This window comes from Globicephala melas, chromosome 1 (genome assembly GCF_963455315.2).
Source record: "Globicephala melas chromosome 1, mGloMel1.2, whole genome shotgun sequence".
Classification (NCBI taxonomy): domain Eukaryota; kingdom Metazoa; phylum Chordata; class Mammalia; order Artiodactyla; family Delphinidae; genus Globicephala; species Globicephala melas.
The window spans coordinates 16,028,586-16,049,209 of NC_083314.1; the positions used below are offsets into that span (position 1 = coordinate 16,028,586).

The following is a 20,624-nucleotide window of genomic DNA, read 5'->3' on the forward strand; positions in this document are numbered from 1 at the left end:
GAAAGACGAAGGAAGGGAAAGAGAGAGAGGAGATGAGTAAGTGAGTGAACAAATGAATGTTTAAAAACCAATTCTTTTTGAAAGAAATTAAGCAAACATGATAATGCCTGGTGATAATATGACAATCTAAGTTTAGTAGAGGGCTATTTGAATTCTGTTTATTAAAGCTTCATTTATGTGTGTGTGTGTGTATATATATATATTTACGCTATGATAAATCTTTATTTATGGACACTGATATTTGAATATCATATAATTTTTTTTTCAGTTGACAATTTTTTTTTTAATTGGAGTATAATTGTTTTACAATGTTGTGTTAGTTTCTGCGGTACAATGAAGTGAATCAGCTCTATGTATATATATATCCTCTCCCTCCTGGACCTCCCTCCCAACCCACCCCCCATCCCACCCATCTAGGTTGTCACAGAGCACCAAGCTGAGCTTCCTGTGCTTTATAGCATGTTCCCACTAGCTATCTATTTCATGCATGGTAGTGTATATATGTCTATCCTAATCTCCCAATTCGTCCCACCCTCCCCTAAAGCTTCATTTATAATTTTATCTTATGTTTAATCTCAGAGAAATTATACTGAAATGAAAACCATTTCTTATAAAACTAAAATTTCAGATTATAATCTATTTATGGTTAATGTTCATGGAGAGTTATTTACAACCCACCCCGTAAGGATACTAAACAATATTTTGAATCCATTAGGTCATATTTTTATTCATGTTCTCATTCATTCATTTGTTTGTTCAGTGTTACTTGTGTTCTACGAGGCATGCTATTTGTAATATTCTGGTAGAATATGTAAGTACATGCAGCAGTAAGTATGTCATGATGGAGCTTGGCTGTACTGAAGAGTTACAGTCTATTCTTGTACTTGCCATAGTTATGTTCTATGAAGTCACTACAAACACAGAATCAACAAATACTGAGCCATTGCTCCTAAGGGAAGTGCAGGGTTAGGTTCCTCAGAGCCTCTGGTCAACATTTTTGTCACCCGGTCAATACATAACATTGTTTCATGTGTATTTCTGTTGAAAGACTCCTGATTTAATATATATTGTTGATTCATTAATGTTGAACTCCTGGCCAATAACACTATAACTTACGCTTGAATGAAGCTTATCTAATAAACGTATTTTCTCCTTAAGGCACACAGTAACCTTCTTGTGCTTAGGAATGCTAGGTAGCACTCAGCAGTATGCTTGGGGTCTACTTTAAAAAGAGAACTCACCAAGAAAATGTGAAAAAGGGGACACTAAATAAACATGAAAGGACCCCTGTTTATAGTGTGAGAGCTGAAATGAGAAGACAGGCTTCGGCTGGGAGTGTGGGTGCTGGGTGCCTCAAATCTTCACCTCTCTGCTTGTATCTATGAATGACTGAAAGCACTGTGAATATGCATTTTGGAGTTACAAATAAATTTTATTCAGTAGGTGAATTTGCAAATAAGGAATCTGAATAATGTAGATAGATGGTAACAGTGTTCTTATAAAGAAGACATCGTTGAACACATCCTTTATAGCCTATTTACTGATGAATCTAGGTATTACCATCCTTGAAAACTGGGGTCACAGCAAGAAGACATATTTCTATTCAATCAAGATTTACTGAGCGCCTCCATTACCTCATAGACCTCATACATAAATATGTTACTTAATTTTTCTCTACTATATTCTCTCCCCCCTCTTCTGATTTCTCTATTTCTCCTCCAAATACACTTAGACTCAAGTTACTTAATTTACAGAGGTACCTGGGCATAACGTCTACCAGTTGGAAAAGGAAAGTTCTCAGAGTGTGAAGTGGACTTTGAGAGGACCCTCGTGTTGATGGAGTCCAGGCCATACAGCTGCCATCTCCTTTTGGTTTCTAGAGTGATGGGGTTGAAGGAGAGAGTAAGGATGTGCTATTCCAGAGGCTCAAAATTTGAACAGGTTTATGGTTTCCCCAGGGCCAAGTCTATTTATTCGTTCTTCAGTCATTCCTTCAGACAAATAAAACTTTTGAAGCGCTTACCTTTTACCAGGCTAAACTCAGGATACAATGCGTCCTGTCTTTTAGCAGTTATCCCCCCTCTTGAGAGTTTCCTTAGAATACTTATTTACTTAGATGCACTCAGTTTCTTTCCTACAAGAAACTCTTAGTATTTAAGAACGTCACAATTGTGGCTTCAGTTGTATTTCCCACTTACGTGGTTCTCCTTCAGCCATTCTGATGTTATCTTGCGACATTTTTGCAGCATATTCTCCAGTACACTAACCAAGTACTAGACCAAACTTTCCCTTTAATGCCAGTTCCCTCTACTTAAAATGGGTTGCCGTTGTATGTGGAAGTCATGTTACTGGAACCTCTTACCCTGGTATCATTAGCTTTGTTATCAAACCAACTCACAGTCTACAGATGATTGTAACTACAATATTTGTCTCCCGTTGGATGTTCCATTTCAGTGACTTCTATTTAGATAACATTCTTATTGTTTTTAGTTGAAATTAAACAGTTAAGGCCACATTTTATATGTACATCTATATTTCTGCATCTAGGTTTATTACTTCTTATATATCTTTGTATTTCTTTTACTATGGCCATAATCCATATACACCATAACACAATGGACTGGTCAAACAAGAAACCCCATTATTCATCCTTCAGTTTACATGTTGGCCTGCCATTTCCCACTTGTGCATTCATAATCAAGACTATAAAAGTGGAAGAGGAGCACAAACTAAGAAAAAGATAAAACTATTAAGAGGGCTTCCCTGGTGGCGCAGTGGTTGGGAGTCCGCCTGGCAATGCAGGGGACGCGGGTTCGTGCCCCAGTCCGGGAGGATCCCACATGCTGCGGAGCAGCTGGGCCCGTGGGCCATGGCCGCTGAGCCTGCGCGTCCGGAGCCTGTGCTCTGCAATGGGAGAGGCCACAACACTGAGAGGCCCGCGTACCGCAAAAAAAAAAAAAAAAGCTATTAAGAAAAAGAAAGATATATAAAAATGGAAAAAGAATTAATAGTAACTCAAATATAAAACTTTTGAATTTAGATGTACCTACCTAAAAATAGGAATATGTATACTGAACTCAAATATAAATGACCTTTGAATAAGCAACTATTTAGGATTATTTATCCACAACTATTTTTTTTTAAGTAAAGGGTTTTTGAAGTTTCTTATTTGAAAATAGCTGACACTAACTACTTGCTATATACCAGACACTGTTTTAATTGCTTTATAAGTATGAACTCATATAATCCTTTTAACAAACCTGTGAGTAGGGTGTCATTATTTTTATATCATCTTATCTCTTTTTTTTTTCCTCTTGGTACTTTTTTTTAAACTTATTTATTGGAGTATAATTGCTTTACAATGCTGTGTTAGTTTCTTCTGTGTAACAAAGTGAGTCAGCTGTACGTATACATGTATCCCCATAACCTCTCCCTCTTACATCTGCCTCCCACCCTCCTTATCCTACCCCTCTAGGTAGTCACAAAGATCTGACCTGATCTCCCTGTGCTATGCAGCTGCTTCCCACGAGCTATCTATTTTATATTTGATACTGTCTATATGTCCATGCCACTGTCACTTCGTCCCAGCTTACACTTTCCCCTCCCTGTGTCCTCACGTCCATTCTCTACGTCTGTGTCTTTATTCCTGTCCTGCCCCTAGGTTCTTCAGAACCAATTTTTTTTTTAGATTCCATATATATGTGTTAGCATACGGTATTTGTTTTTCTCTTTCTGACTTACTTCATTTTGTATGACAGACTCTAGGTCCATCTACCTCACCACAGATAACTCAATTTCGTTTCTTTTTATGGCTGAGTAATATTCCATTGTATATATGTGCCACATCTTCTTTATCCATTAATCTGACACTTAGGTTGCTTCCATGTCCTGGCTATTGTAAATAGAGCTGCAATGAACACTGTGGTACATGACTATTTTTGAATGATGGTTTTCTCAGGATATATACCCAGTAGTGGGATTGCTGGGTCATATGGTAATTCTATTTTTAGTTTTTTAAGGAACCTCCATACTGTTCCCCATAGTGGCTGTATCAATTTACATTCCCACCAACAGTGCAAGAGGGTTCCCTTTTCTCCACACCCTCCCCAGCATTTATTGTTTATAGATTTTTTGATGATGGCCATTCTGACTGGTGTAAGGTGATACCTCAGTGTAGTTTTGATTTGCATTTCTCTAATGATTAGTGATGTTGAGCATCCTTTCAAGTGTTTGTTGACAATCTGTATATCTTCTTTGGAGAAATGTCTATTTAGGTCTTCTGCCCATTTTTGGATTGGGTTGTTTGTTTTTCTAATATTGAGCTGCATAAGCTGTTTATATATTTTGGAGATTAATCCTTTGTCAGTTGCTTCGTTTGAAAATATTTTCTCCCATTCTGAGGGTTGTGTTTTCATCTTGTTTATGGTTTCCTTTGCTGTGCAAAAGCTTTTAAGTTTCATTAGGTCCCATTTGTTTATTTTTGTTTTTATTTCCATATCTCTAGGAGCTGGGTCAAAAAGGATCTTGCTTTGATGTATGTCATAGAGTGTTCTGCCTATGTTTTCCTCTAAGAGTTTTATAGTGTCTGGCCTTACATTTAGGTCTTTAATCCATTTTGAGTTTATTTTTGTGTATGTTGTTAGGGAGTGTTCTAATTTCATTCTTTTACATGTAGCTGTCCAGTTTTCCCAGCACCACTTATTGAAGAGACTTGTCTTTTCTCTTTTCTCCATTGTATATCCTTGCCTCCTTTGTCATAGATGAGTGGACCATAGGTGCGTGGGTTTATCTCTGGGCTTTCTATCCTGTTCCATTGCTCTATCTTTCTGTTTTTGTGCCAGTACCATACTGTCTTGATTACTGTAGCTTTGTAGTATAGGCTGAAGTCCAGGAGCCTCATTTCTCCAGCTCCGTTTTTCTTTCTCCAGATTGTTTTGGCTGTTCGGGGTCTTTTATGTTTTTATAAAAATTGTGAAATTTTTTGTTCTTGTTCTGTGAAAAATGCCATTGGTAGTTAGATAGGGATTGCATTGAATCTGTGGATTGCTTTGGGTAGTATAGTCATTTTCACAATGTTGATTCTTCCAATCCAAGAGCACATCTTTGTATCATCTTTAATTTCTTTCATCAGTGTCTTATAGTTTTCTGCATACAGGTCTTTTGTCTCCTTAGGTAGGTTTATTCCTAGGTATTTTCTTCTTTTTGTTGCAGTGGTAAATGGGAGTGGTTCCTTTATTTCTCTTTCAGATTTTTCATCCTTAGTGTATAGAATTACAAGAAATTTCTGTGCATTAATTTTGTATCCTACTACTTTACCAAATTCATTGATTAGCTTTAGTAGTTTTCTGGTGGCATCTTTAGGATTCTCTATGTATAGTATCATGTCATCTGCAGACAGTGACAGCTTTACTTCTTCTTTTCCAATTTGTATTCCTTTTATTTCTTTTTCTTCTCTGCTTGCTGTAGCTAAAACTTCCAAAACTATGTTGAATAATAGTGGTGAGAGTGGGCAACCTAGTCTTGTTCCTGATCTTAGAGGAAATGGTTTCACTTTTTCACCACTGAGAAAGATATTGGCTGTGGATTTATCATATATGCCCCTTATTATGTTGAGGTAAGTTCCCTCTATGCTACTTTCTGGAGAGTTTTTATCATAAATGAGTGTTGAATTTTTCAAAAGCTTTTTCTCCATCTATAGAGATTATCATATGGTTTTTATCCTTCAATTTATTTATATGATTTTTGACACTGATTGATTTACGTATATTGAAGAGTCCTTGCATTCCTGGGATAAACCCCACTTGATCATGGTGTATGATCCTTTTAATGTGGTGTTGGATTCTGTTCTCTAGTCTTTTATTGAGGATTTTTGTGTCTATGTTCATCAGTGACATTGGCCTGTAGTTTTCTTTTTTTGTGACATCTTTGTCAGGTTTTGTTATCAGGCTGATGGTGGTCTCGTAGACTGAGTTTGAGAGTTTTCCTCCCTCTGCTATATTTTGGAAGAGTTTGAGAAGGATGGGTGTTAGCTCTTCTCTAAATGTTTGATAGAATTTGCCTGTGAAGCCGTCTGGTCCTGGGCTTTTGTTTGTTGGAAGATTTTTAATCACAGTTTCAATTTCAGTGCTTGTGATTGGTCTGTTCATATTTTCTATCTCTTCCTTGTTCCATCTCAGAAGGTGTGCTTTTCTAAGAATTTGTCCATTTCTTCCAGGTTGTCCATTTTATTGGCATACAGTTGCTGGTAGTAATCGCTCATGATCCTTTGAATTTTTGCAGTGTCAGTTATTACTTCTCCTTTTTCATTTCTAATTATGTTGATTTGAGCCTTCTCCCTTTTTTTTTTGTTATGAGTCTGGCTAATGTTTTATCAATTTGACTTATCTTCTCAAAGAACCAGCTTTTAGTTTCATTGATCTTTGCTATCATTTCCCTCTTTTCTTTTTCATTTATTTCTGATCTAATCTTTATGATTTCTTTCCTTTTGCTAACTTCGGGGTTTTTTTGTTCTTCTTTCTCTATTTGCTTTATGTGTAAGGTTAGGTTGTTTATTTGAGATGTTTCTTTTTTCTTGAGGTAGGATTGTATTGCTATGAACTTCCCTCTTAGAACTGCTTTTGCTGCCTCCCGTAGGTTTTGGGTCATTGTCTTTTCATTGTCATTTATTTCGAGGTACTTTTTTATTTCCTCTTTGATTTCTTCAGTGATCTCTTGGTTATTTAGTAGCATACTGTTTAGCCTCCATGTGTTTGTAATTTTTACAGTTTTTTCCCTGTAATTGATGTCTAGTCTCATAGTGTTGTGGTTGGAAAACATACTTGATACGATTTCAGTTTTCTTAAATTTACCAAGGTTTGCTTTGTGACCCGAGATATGATCTATCTTGGAGAATGTTCCATGAGCACTTGAGAAGAGAGTGTATTCTGTTGCTTTTGGATGGAATGTCCTATAAATATCAATTGTTTAATGTCTCATTTAAAGCATGTGTTTCCTTACTTATTTTCATTTTGGATGATCTGTCCATTGGTGAAAGTGGAGTGTTAAAGTCCCCTACTATTATTCTGTTACTGTCAATTTCCCCTTTTATGGCTGTTAGCATTTGCCTTATGTATTTAGGTGCTCCTATGTTGGGTGCATAAATATTTACAGTTGTTACATCTTCTTCTTGGTTGATCCCTTGATCATTGTGTAGTGTCCTTCTTTGTCTCTTGTAATAGTCTTTATTTTAAAGTCTATTTTGTCTGATATGAGAATTGCTACTCCAGCTTTTTTTTATTTCCATTTGCATGCAATATCTTTTTCCCTCGTCTCACTTTCAGTCTGCATGTGTCCCTAGGTCTGAAGTGGGTCTCTTGTAGACAGCATATTTACAGGTCTTGTTTTTGTATCCATTCAGTCAGTCTATGTCTTTTGGTTGAAGCATTTAATCCATGTACATTTAAGGTAGTTATTGATATGTATGTTCCTATTACCATTTTCTTAATTGTTTTTGGTTTGTTATTGTAGGTCTTTTCCTTCTCTTGTGTTTCCTGCCTAGAGAAGTTCCTTTAGCATTTGTTGTAGAGCTGGTTTGGTGGTGCTGAATTCTCTTAGCTTTTACTTGTCTGTAAAGGTTTTAATTTCTCCTTCAAATCTGAATGAGGTCCTTACTAGGTAGAGTAATCTTGGTTGTAGTTTCTTCCCTTTCATCACTTTATATATGTCCTGCCATCCCTTCTCACTTGCAGAGTTTCTGCTGACAGATCAGCTGTTAACCTTATGGGGATTCCCTTGTATATTATTTGTTGCTTTTCCCTTGCTGTCTTTAATATTTTTTCTTTGTATTTAATTTTTGATAGTTTGATTAATATGTGTCTTGGTGTGTTTCTCCATGGATTTATCCTGTATGGGACTCTCTGCATGTCCTGGACTTGATTGACTATTTCCTTGCCCATATTAGGGAAGTTTTCAACTGTAATCTCTTCAAATATTTTCTCAGTCCCTTTCTTTTTCTCTTCTTTTCTGGGACCCCTATAATTCTGATGTTGGTGTGTTTAATGTTGTCCCAGAGGTCTCTGAGACTGTCCTCAATTCTTTTCATCCTTTTTTCTTTATTCTCCTCTGTGGTAGTTATTTCCACTATTTTGTCTTCCAGGTTACTTATCCGTTCTTCTGCCTCAGTTATTCTTCTATTGATTCCTTCTAGAGAATTTTTAATTTCATTTATTGTGTTGTTCATCATTGTTTGTTTTCTCTTTAGTTCTTCTAGGTCCTTGTTAAACGTTTCTTGTATGTTCTCCATTCTATTTCCAAGATTTGGGATCATGTTTACTATCATTACTCGGAATTCTTTTTCAGGTAGACTGCCTATTTCCTCTTCATTTCTTTGGTCTGATGGGTTTTTACTTTGCTTCTTCATCTGCTGTGTATTTCTCTTTTTTCTCATTTTGCTTTACTTACTGTGTTTGGGGTCTCATTTTTGCAGGCTGCAGGTTCATAATTCCTGTTGTTTTTGGTATCGGCCCCCAATGGCTAAGGTTTGCTCAGTGGGTTTTGTAGGCTGTCTGGTAGAGGGGACTGGTGCCCGTGTTCTGGTGGATGAAGCTGGATCATGTCTTTCTGGTGGGCAGGACTGTGTCCTGTGGGTGTGTTTTGGGGTGTCTGTGAATTTACTATGATTTTAAGTAGGCTCTCTGCTAATGGGTGGGGTTGTGTTCCTGTCATGCTAGTTGTTTGGCATGGGGTGTCTAGCCCTGGAGCTTGCTGGTCATTGAGTGGAGCTGGGTCTTAGCATTGAGACAGACATCTCTGGTAGAGCTCTCACTGATTGATATTACTTGAGGCTAGGAGGTCTCTGGTGGTCCAATGTCCTGAACTCAGCTCTCCCACCTCAGAGGCTCAGGCCTGACACCCAGCTGGAGCACCAAGACCCTGTCAGCCACATGGCTCAGAAGAAAAGGGAGAAAAGAAAGAAAGAAAGAACAAATAATAATAAAATAAAGTCATTAAAACAAAAAATGTTCTTAATTATTAAAATAAAAATATTTTAAAAATAATAAAAAAAGAAAGAGAAGAGAGCAACCAAATCAATAAACAAATCCACCAATTATAACAAGCACTAAAAACTATGCTAAGATAAACATAAAAGTCAGAAACTAGTCAGTTGCATACAGCAAACCCCAAGCCTACAGCTGCTCCCAAAGTCCACCGTCTTAATTTTGGGATGATTTGTTGTCTATTCAGGTATTCCACAGATGCAGGGTACATCAAGTTGATTGTGGAGATTTAATCTGCTGCTCCTGAGGCTGCTGGGAGAGATTTCCCTTTCTCTGCTTTGTTCGCAGAGCTCCTGGAGTTCAGCTTTGGATTTGGCCACACGTCTGCGTGTAGGTCTTCTGAGGGCATCTGTTCTTCTCTCAGACAGGACGGGGTTAAAGTAGCAGCTGATTAGGGGGTTCTGGCTCACTCAGGCCAGGGGGAGGGAGGGGTATGGAATGCAGGGTGAGCCTGCAGTGCCAGTGGCCAGCATGACGTTGCAACAGCCTGAGGCTGCCGTGTGTTCTCTGAGGGGAGTTGTCCGTGGATCACGGGACCCTGGCAGTGGCAGGCTGCACAGTCTCTCAGGAGAGGAGGTGTGGATAGTGACCCGTGCTTGCACACAGGCTTCTTGGTGGCTGCAGCAGCAGCCTTAGCACTTCATGCCCATCTCTGGTGTCCGCACTGAGAGCCACGGCTCGCGCCCGTCTCTGGAGCTCGTTTAGGTGGTGCTCTGAATCCCCTCTCCTCGCACCCCAGAAACAATGGTCTCTTGCCTATTAGGCAGGTCCAGGCTCTTTCCTGGACTCCCTCCGAGCCAGCTGTGGCGCCCTAACCCCCTTCAATCTGTGTTCACACAGCCAACCCCAGTCCTCTCCCTCAGATCTGACCTCCGAAGCCCGAGCCTCAGCTCCCAGCCCCGCCCGCCCTGGTGGGTGAGCAGACAAGCCTCTTGGGCTGGTGAGTGCTGGTCAGCACCGATCCTCTGTGCGGGAATCTCTCCACTTTGCCCTCCGCACCCCTGTTGCTGTGTCCTCCTCCATGTCTCCGAAGCTTCCCCCCCGCCCACCCCCCATCTCTGCCGGTGAAGGGGCTTCCTAGTGTGTGGAAACTTTCCCTCCTTTACGGCTCCCTCCCAGAGCTGCAGATCCTGTCCCTATTCTTTTGTCTCTGTTTTTTCTTTTTTCTTTTGCCCTACCCAGGTACGTGGGGATTTTCTTGCCTTTTGGGAAGTCTGAGGTCTTCTGCCAGCATTCAGTAGGTGTTCTGTAGGAGTTGTTCCACATGTAGATGTATTTCTGATGTATTTGTGGGGAGTAAGGTGATCTCCACTTCTTACTCCTCCGCCATCTTAAAGGTCTCTCTCATCTCTGTCTTTCAAAGAGGACACCAAGCACCCAGTCAGCTTGGCTGCAAAGCAATCCTGCCTCAGAATAGAAATCATAAAGTTTTCAAACCACCGGTGCAAATACCCTCAGTGAGACTGTGACATAATTTAATATACAAATGAACTTGGCTTCCTTTCTAGGTTCAGACTGACACTGCATTGTCAACTCAATGTCAGCTAAAAGTTGTTTCTTCAGAAACATATACAAATAGTTTAATTGAAAAAATACATAGTAAATCCTAAATCTAGGGAATTGAGAAGAACACAAATAATAGAGAATGCTTTAGAATGTTTTCCTGAAAACTCATAGTGAACAGAAAGAAGAGAAAAACTGCTACAGCTCTTAGCCATTGCATGTATGTTCTGTTGTCGCAACAGTGGAGATGATCTTGCCATCACAGAATTTTCTACATGCAATGAAAGCAAAGTTGGATCACGCAGGAATAATGCCAGGTGATCTTTTAAAACTGTCTATGAACTGTTGTTTATAGATTATGGAAAATCCCAAGCCCTAGCCAGACTTAACTATGGTCTCATTCAGGAAATATTTTCCTGTATTTAATCAACTTAGAGCTGAATATATAAAAAACATTTTAAGCTGAACAATATGTGCATAACCTTTCATTTCCATCTTGTCCTTCTAATCTTGGAGGATTTGTCCACTATAGTGTATCAGCTCCGTCCTGCTTACCAACATTGAAGCTGGTCATGAGTATCTGATGAAAAGCCTTAAATAACTAGTTAAACAGTGCAGCTGCCAACCTAAAGTAATCCTACACTTAGGGGGTGAGTGGCCCAGGAAATTTGCTCTTTGTCATTTTGACTTGGGTTTGAAAATGGACCTGGGCTGCATTCCAGCTCAAAGAGCCATTCACTTCTAAAGAGTCCTAAATTGTCCCAAGGAGCTCATTTTGGCAGTGGATTATTTGTGTTTGGCTGGTCAAAAGCTAATAGCAAAAGCTGTCTGCTCTGGCACGCAAGGGCTATGGCAGCATTTAGAATTACATCCCCAGTGTTTTATCTTGATGAGGTTATTTTTCAGGAAAGCTGTCCCCCACCCCCCCATTTCAAAAGTGACAATGTACAAGTATCGTGCAGGTGGTTTTCTTGAGCTCATAAATATCTTCCCATAACATGGTGGCCTGTTTTTTCCCATAACATGTTGGCCAAGGAATATTATAAACAAATGAGAACCAGCATCAGATTTTTTCCAAAACCAAAGCTGTCTTAATGGTGTGTTCACCTCTTCCTATACCAGAGGTAACAGTTATTGGTTGACTAGGGCCAAGTAAGAAAGTGGGCTTTTAAATAAAATAAGAGTGATAAAGGATTTGTGAAAGATTTTCTGTCAGGGGATGTAGAGTATAGGTACTTGAAGAGTCAATCCTTGCTTATCTACACAACTATAAATGCCTATTTTCTGACTCTTCCACTAGCCTGTGAGGGATCCTGGGAAGACACAGCTAAGTTTTGGTTACCTAGATAGTTGGGAAGCTATCTAGCGTAGTGCTGACACACTGTAGATGCTCAAATGTTAGTGGAATGCACAGGTTAAAGTATGACACAGAATTAATTGTTGCTTCATTCATTATATTAGAGGAGCCCAAAACTAAGTACACAAGAAGATCCAAAGGAATGAGGGAAGAAAATATTATAATTTCTATTTATTTTTACCTCATTTGTATATCATTTAACATTATATTTTACTATCACAGTATTACACATACAGAATTTCAAGCAGATAACCAAAACTATATTGAGGATGCTTAAAATATTTTTACTGATGGAGGATACAATCAAGATCCTTTCAGTCCTGTTTCACTACATTATTGCACTATAATCAGTCTCTCATATGTGTCAATGGAATTTAATTTAACTTTCAAAAGCACATGTTGGATAGACTATGAATAGATTTTTACCCTTGAAGGAAAGATGGAGGAAAAAGCTAGTGCTTAGATGTTTTATCCTGTTTAATCCTCACACCAACCCTGTAAGATTTCTTCATTTTATAGATGGTGAAAAGAATGAGTCAGGAAGTGCTTCCTGTACATCTGTTTTCTGGAATAAATTATACAGAATTGGTATCATTTCTTCCTTTTTTGGTATAATTCACCAGTGAAATCATCTGGGCCTGTTTTGGAAGGTTACTAATTATTTATTCAATTTTTAAAATAGTTATAGGCGTATTTAGATTATTTCTCCTTGTTTGAGTTTTGATAGATTGTGACTTCCAAGAAATTAGTCCATTTCACCCAAGTTATCAAATTTATGAACAGAGTTGTTCAAAAAATTCCTTTGTTATCCTTTTAATGTCCATGGGATCAGTAGTGATGGTACATCTTTCATTTCTGATATTTGTAATGTGTATCTTCTTTCTTTTTTCTTAGTCTGGTTAGCTGTTTATCAATTTTATTGATCTTTTCAAAGGAACAGCTTTTGGTTTTGTTGATTTTTTTCCTATTGATTTCCTGTTTTCAATTTCTACTCTGATTTTATTTTCTTTGGCATATTTTGGATTTAATCTGCTCTTTTTCTAGTTACCTAAAGTGGAAGCTTAGATTAGTGATTGTAGATCTTTCTTCTTTTCTACTATATGCATTCAATGCTATAAATTTCCCTGTAGGCGCTGCTTTTGCTGCATCCCACAAATTTTGCCAAGTTGTATTTTAGTTGAAATTTTTTTTTTCTTGATGCTTCTTCTTTGACTCTATTATTTAGTAGGGTATTGTTTAATCTCCAAATATTTCAGGAATTTTAAACTATCTTTTTGTTACTACTTTTTAGTTTAATTCCATTGTGGTCTAAACACATACTTTGTATGATGTCTACTCTTTTGAAGTTGTTAAGGTATACTTTATGGCTCAGAATGTGGCCTATCTTGGTGAATATTCCATGTGAGCTTGAGAAGAGTGTGTGGTTATTGTTGGATGAAGTAGTCTATAAATGTCAGTTAGATCCAGTTGAGTGATAGTGCTGTTCAGTTCAATTGTATCCTTACTGACATTCTGCCTGCCAGATCTATCAGTTACTTACAGAGGGGTATTGAAGCCTCCAATTACAAGAGTGAATTTGTCTACCTCTCCTTGCAGTTCTATTAGTTTTTACTTCATGTGTTTTGGTGCTCTGTTGTTAGGTACATACACATTAAGGACAGTTATGTCTTCTTTGAGAATTGACCCCTTTATCATGTAATGCCCATCTTTATTCCAGATTATTTTCCTTACTCTGAAGTCTGTTTTATCTGAAATTAATATAGCTACTCCAACTTTCTTTTTTTTTAACTTTCTTTTGCTTAATGTTAGATAGTATATCTTTCTCCATGCCTTTACTTTTAATCTGTTTGTGTTTTTTTACTAATCCAAGTCCACTCTCAAATAACACTATATTGTTTCATGGGTAGTTCAACTACCTTATAACAGATTATTCCCAACTCCTCCCTTCCATCCCTTATAATATTGCTGTCATTTATTTACCTTATCCATAAGCTATAATCACTGATTATATTGTTGTTATTATTATTATTTTGAACAAGACTGTTATCTGTAAGATCAATTAAGATCTTTACCTTCATTTATTTCTTCTCTAATGTTCCTCATTTCATGTAGAGCTGAATTTCTAACGTTTATCAGACAGAGAAAGACAAATGCTACATTTTATCATTTATATGCAGAATCTAAAAATAATACAAACAAATGTATATGCAAAACAGAAACAGACTTACAGATATAGAAAACAAACTACTGGTTACCAAAGGGGAGAGGGAAGAAGGGAGGGACAAATTAGGGGTATGGGACTAGGAGTTACTAACCACTATGTATAAAATAGATAAACAACAAGGATATATTGTATAGCACAGGGAATTATAGCCATTACCTTATCATAACTTTTAATGGAGTATAGTCTATAAAAATACTGAATCACTATGCTGTACACCTGAAACTAATATAATATTGCAAATCAACTATACTTCATTTTTTTAAAAGAGGGAAAAATTAGAAATAAATTTTTTTAAATATCCAAAATGATTTATTATAGTAAAATTTTTAAAAAGTAGTTACAAATATCAAAAGTTTAAGATCATTTGCATGAAACAAACCTTTTCATTTACTTTTTTGAAACCTACGTTATTGTTATACATATATATTTATAAAACGTAAACCATCCATAGTTCTAGTCTTCAGGGTTCATCAAGTGCCGACATTAAAGAATCACTATCATGCTTCTCACATATACCTAACTTCATACATTCAAGTTTAAGAGTAATATGAATTACTTACTATTGCAAAATATTCCCGATATGTCATGCGCCACTCTTGCAAACACTATGTTGATTCCTGAGTACCCCTAGAATCACAATTTCAAATAAAAAGAAAGCCAGAATATGGATTTCAGCACCACAAGAAAATAATACTTCATTATATAAAGTTCTATTGCATTCATGCTATCCAAAAGGAAGGATTTTATTCGAATTAATTAATTTGTCTTTTAGCTAAGCATTTTTGTCACACAAATTCTTTGTGTACTCGAAAGCAGTGTCTGTTACAACCTCTTGTCCTTCATGTCACTTGGGCTTTGTCACTTTTGTTTCATAAACACAAAGCAACAGACGTGGGGCTTTTCCCTGGGGCCTGAATAGGCTTATTATTAAGCCCTGGGCTTATTCATAAAAGCAGATATTTAGGGTTGGTGCTCTGTTGTACTGGAGCGGAGAGCCAGATCCCTAGTGACAGAGGTTCCTGCATGTTCTTTAATACATTTATTGTCTGTGTGTTTGTAAGGTAGGAACCTTCTAAAGAGGTTGACCCTGGGCAGAGGTCCTTCCTTCCAAGGTTTTCTTAAGAAAAATAAAATTGTCCAAAATCATTTCCATTGAGGATAAGCCTGCTTTACAAAGGAGAAACATATACTTTTATATAGTCTGACCATTTATTTACAGTATCCACCGTCGATTTAGTACTTTACCTCTTTAACGACTTTGCCTGTTTCACATGCATGAAAAGCATTCGTTTCTATCCTCAATCAAATGCTGCTTCTTTGGTTACTCAGCAATAAATGATTTGTCCTCTCTTCCTCTGAACTTCTTCAGCATTTGTTTGAATCACTTCTGTGATACTTATCACAGGTGGCCTTCTATTATAATTATTTGGGTATAACACCTTTCCTTTTTCATTCATTTAGTCAACAAATATCATTTTGCACAAAACAAACAAGGTACCTACCTTGAAGCTTACCATCTCATGTGGGACACAAAATAAATATATAGTATCAAAGAATGGTAATTGCTATGAAGAAAATAGAGCCATTTAAAATGATAGAAAGTTTCAGGGGTACTATTTTATGTGCAGGTAGTAAGGGAGGATCTCTTTGAACAGGTATGTGATGAAGGGAAGGAATGAACCATGAGAATAACTGGAGACAAAGCCGTCTAGGTGGAGGCAACTCTAAGTATAAAGACTGAGAGGCAGAGTGTTCAGTAAGCAGAGCTGTTGCTAGAGACGATTCAATGAGGGGAAATGTAGAAGAAAAATCGTGTCAGAAAAGGAGCCAAATACATCATTATCAAGATCAAGGAGAAACATGTAGATTGTGAGCTCTGTGAAGACAGGTGGCTATGTCATTGTGTTGCTCAGAGCTTCTCCAGGCGGCCATCCACAGCTCATAAAAACTATGTGTTTAAGAAAGTGTCCATATATCTGACTTTCAACTGATAAAGCTTGCCTGCTAATTTTGTTTTATTTGAGGGCATGATGGGAAATTTGAAGTGCAGTTAAATGATATCCATCTAGCAATTTAATATAATTTAAATTATAACAAAAATAACATAAGAAATCAGCATGACCTCTTTGGTAATTGTTGATCTTTTTCCTCCTAGGATTTCCAAACTGTATTGCCATCATTTGATCTCTTCTCAAAGTACGGAAAATTGTATTCAAAAGCTGGACAAATTGTATAAAGGTATGCATTTTTGCTAAAAGGTACTTCAAAAATGCTACAGTAAATAACAAAAAATCAAATGAGATTGATTTAACTATCAAGCATTTAAAAAAAACATGCTATAATAATATTTATAGGTAATACAACTCCATATATTTCTTTCATTCTACTCTAATGGTTTTCAACATTCAAAAATCATGGATTTTGTGTTTCAAATCTCTTCTCCAAAATGAACTCAAAGTCGAACTGAAAACTACCTGAAGTACCCTTTCTCTTTAAATTAATTAATACAGTAAATAAGTAGTTTTACGTAATATAATGAGAAAGTATTGATGGTGTCCAAAAGCTCAAATATTTCTCATTACTGTATAGATACAGTATAGTTTAAACTACTGTATTCAATATGTGTGTTACTTAAAGTGCAAGGTGCCTTTAGTGGATTCCAAATAAATAGCATCTTGGGTCTCTGATGACCAAAGCTTACAGACTAGAGAAGAACAGAGATACCCACATAAAATTCGAGATCACAAAATAAACTCTCAATGAATGCTGTATTTAATTGCTAAGGTGTTTTAGAGTAGAGAAGTGATTACAATCAAAGGGAGACTAATAGGAGGTATTCTGACATCAGCGAAATTTAAAGGAGATACTGGATGAAGACAGAAAAGATCACTGCAATTGAAGGAAAGGAGGCAGGAATGAGAAATCAGGCTAGTTAATTCCCCAGGGCTCCTCCCACACCAAGAACCAGGGGAAAGCTCTGGTCCATTGGAAAGAACACAAAGTAGATGCAAGCAACTATGTTCCTTAGATTTAGTTAGTATTGCCTCTCCCACATTTATAACTTTGGATGCTCCAACGGGAAGTCAGTATGTTAAATGTAGATAGAAATGACCACCTTTTAACTCCTTCAAAGGCATATGTGAGGGGAAATATGAAATACTCTGAGTTAATGGAGAAACATACATATAATGCTGAGTGGAATTACAGTTTCAAAGGTTTATAAAATAATTACCATCACCCATTGGAGCATTTATCTAGTATTTGTGACTCACAGCATGAAGTAGTCTAAATAAAACTTTTCATATTTGTGTATGATTTCAGATTTTAATTCAAAGATACATCCTGTTCATAATGGCCAAAGGTTGAAAACAACTTGAATACTCATTAGTATACGTTAAGTTAAATAAATGCTAACACACATGAAATGCAATACTATGAAAACATTAAAAATGTTAACATAGATCTTTATTATTAATTTGAAAAAATGCCTCCAATATATTTCTAAGAAAAGAAAGCTGGATTCAAAGGAAACTATGTAGTCTGATTCCATTAAAAAACATGTATATATGTGCGTGTGTGTATGTGTGTGTGTGTGTACACACACATATATATAATGTGTATGTATGTATAAAAAACACACTTGTATGTGCTTATTTATGTATTACATATGTATGTATACATTCATATAAGGCAAAAATGTTACTGGTAGTTATCTCTTGATAGTGAGATTAGGGGTACATTTTGGGGAGATATTTCTTTATGGTCTCACTTTTTGAAATTTTTATCTAATCAGACAAAAGCAGATTATTAAACAATAGGAACTACTTGCTCTTCTCTACCAATTACAAAAACATCTTGACTTTATTCAATTCAATCATAATAATTCAGAGACAATTATCGTTTTTTCTAAAAACATCTTGACTTTATTCAATTCAATCATAATAATTCAGAGACAATTATCTTTTTTTCTGCAGACAAAATAATGACTTGCTAAATTATTTATAAGAAAGACAAGGATGAGTAACAAACGTTTTACGTTACTTTTAATTAAAAAGGGTGCACAATGCACAGATACAAATATGTGAGAGACATTTTTAAAAACTGTTTGCTAACTCTTCTCTTGGATGTTTAACTATTTTGTGAATTGAAAGTATTATCAGAATGTCATCTCCTCCTCTTAGAAAGGAAATTAATATCTAGCATTTAATTTTGGTAAGTGAAGGGTAGCAGCCTTAGCTGATGCTCTCCTATTAAGATTTAATTTCACCAAATACAACACAGTGCTTCTGCTCTTTGTAAAGAAGGCCGAGACAGGAACACTTGCACCAAAGTGTTTAATAAAGATGCCGTGGTAATTTTTAGAGCTATCTATTTGATTGCTTCATCTTCAAGGTAGTTCATCACTTCGCTATAATTCACCTGACGTTGCCTCGTACACCCACACTACACTTGCCCGTCAGTCCAATTAGAAATAGTGATACCTTTATCAGATTAATCGTTCTTTCCTTTAGCATGTCTGAGTTTAGGATAAGCAGAGCCCACACCTACCCATTTTGATTAATGCACTAAGACTTCAGCCACTGAAATTGTACAGAGTGAATTAGATTTTAAACACACACATATTTTAAAATCTACTCCCTGACTAGGATAATATGATTCCTTTTAATTTCTTTAATTTTTCTGTATAACTACTCACTTTTGTAACCTTTGATAGTTTCCCAAAGGCACCTTTGTTTAAATCAGAATATGCTATATCCTGTCAGCTTGCGCTGCCATCTTTTCAGCTCCATTCATCTTTCCAGACAGAAGAGTCTCTTTAAAGATTAGAATGGAGAAAAATTAGCACCATAAGATGAAATCATTGGTTAGTCCAACATCAGTGTGAGTTTTCTTGCATTATGTGCTTCTCACTTTTTTCACATTCTTCTTTGAGATGGGCTTTGGCCCAGGCTCTCATTCTGCTAAAAAGTGGTTCAGTTTTGAGGCCATATATGATTAGCTTTAATGGAATTATTTGTTATGCATGAAAAATAATGTCCTTGCTTCCCCTTTTCATAGGAATTTGGCATAGGCATGACTCAAGTAGCCGAGAAAAAAAATAAAAATGAAAATTAAGTTTGGTTAGTACCTGAATTGGGAAAGGGCTAAAATTCCATTGTCTTTTTCCAGAGGAAATATGGTCTCAGCCGCTGTGTAAGGAAAAGGAAGATACATGAGGGGAGAATAATAACCAGGCATAGAAGCTACATATGTGCCTGTTAGGGTTACATTTTTAATTCAACAAGAAAAAATTACTACACCTTGTTATTCAGTTTGGCACTATGTGAATTTATGGCGCTCCATGGCATGTGGGATCTTCCCGGACCAGGGCACGAACCCGTGTCCCCTGCATCGGCAGGCGGACTCTCAACCACTGCGCCACCAGGGAAGCCCTATCTTTAGTATCTTTATCCTTTGACTAAAGATGATATAACAACCCACTTACCTCTAGGAAGACATTCTGCTGTTTTCCCTTATGACTGAGGCAGGCTGGCTGAACACTCTGTGTGTCTGGTAGCACACACCAGCAATGTTGTTGACCAGGACCTGCAGCAGTGTAGACAGAGTTCAGAGAAAAGGGTAATTCCAGCAGGGATAGAAATGAGTCAAATCAGGGGTGTAGCATCCTAGACTCTTAACTGAGCTTAACTCTAAGTGAGGAATATTTAGAGAATTTGAGAACTCATGTTATTGGGTTCTTTTTCTCCTTTCATTTTACTGTTTTGATTTTAGAAAATGAGACAAAATGTAAAAATGAGGTAATGGTGTGAAGTGTGTTGAATAGAAGACCCCACTGCCTGGAATCCTGGATTCTACTTTGATGGCTGCTGAACAACCTTGCCACAAGTCTCTCAACATTTGAAGTATTTCCTATTCTCTCTCTCTCTCTCTCTCTCATTCTGTCTCCCTCCTCCCTTTTCTCTGTATCTCTCTCTCCTCCCCCTCCCGCCTTCTGTCCAAAGAAGAAACTGGAACCATCCCTGATTCATTAAAAACGCTACAGTTCTAAAAGGAAAATACGAATGAGGATCCTACAGAAAATACACTTAAACCGTACTTATTAGGATTCAATAAAATAATATTTTACAGCTGACTACTCATGAATTAATTACAGTATGAAAATATATATATATATATATATATATAAATATGGTGTGTGTGTGTATGGAGAGTGGGTCTTTTACGTCTGAGAATGTCTGTCACAGCCACGGCCGCTGGTGACCAAAAGTGCCATAGATGGTTCCACTGAAGTGGCCATATTCTGACCCCGTCATCCTAGTCACACCAGTGTTGGGAGCCCAAGTGAAGGGCAGCTAGCATGAAGAATGAGTGATGAATGGTTTGAAGAATGAATGGGGTAAAGTGGTATGGTATGAAAGCTCTGCTCTGAGGGAAACAGTGACTCGTCAGACCAGTTCGAACCCCCTCAGGATGTTGAACTTGAGACACAGAGACACAGACCCCG

At 37.1% G+C, this 20,624-nt stretch overlaps 1 protein-coding gene across 3 annotated transcripts in view; it reads left to right on the top strand.

Annotated features, from left to right (window-relative positions):
* Positions 1–20,176, top strand: part of SPATA17 (spermatogenesis associated 17) — a 190,897-nt gene extending 170,721 nt beyond the window's left edge. For all 3 annotated transcript variants that reach the window (XM_030868320.2, XM_060285188.1, XM_060285185.1), the window contains 2 exons: positions 16,275–16,357; positions 19,892–20,176. In XM_030868320.2, the coding sequence (XP_030724180.1) occupies positions 16,275–16,355 (81 nt within the window). In that variant the 3' untranslated portion in view covers positions 16,356–16,357; positions 19,892–20,176. The remainder of the gene's footprint in view (positions 1–16,274; positions 16,358–19,891) is intronic.
* Positions 20,177–20,624: the final 448 nt, after the last annotated feature.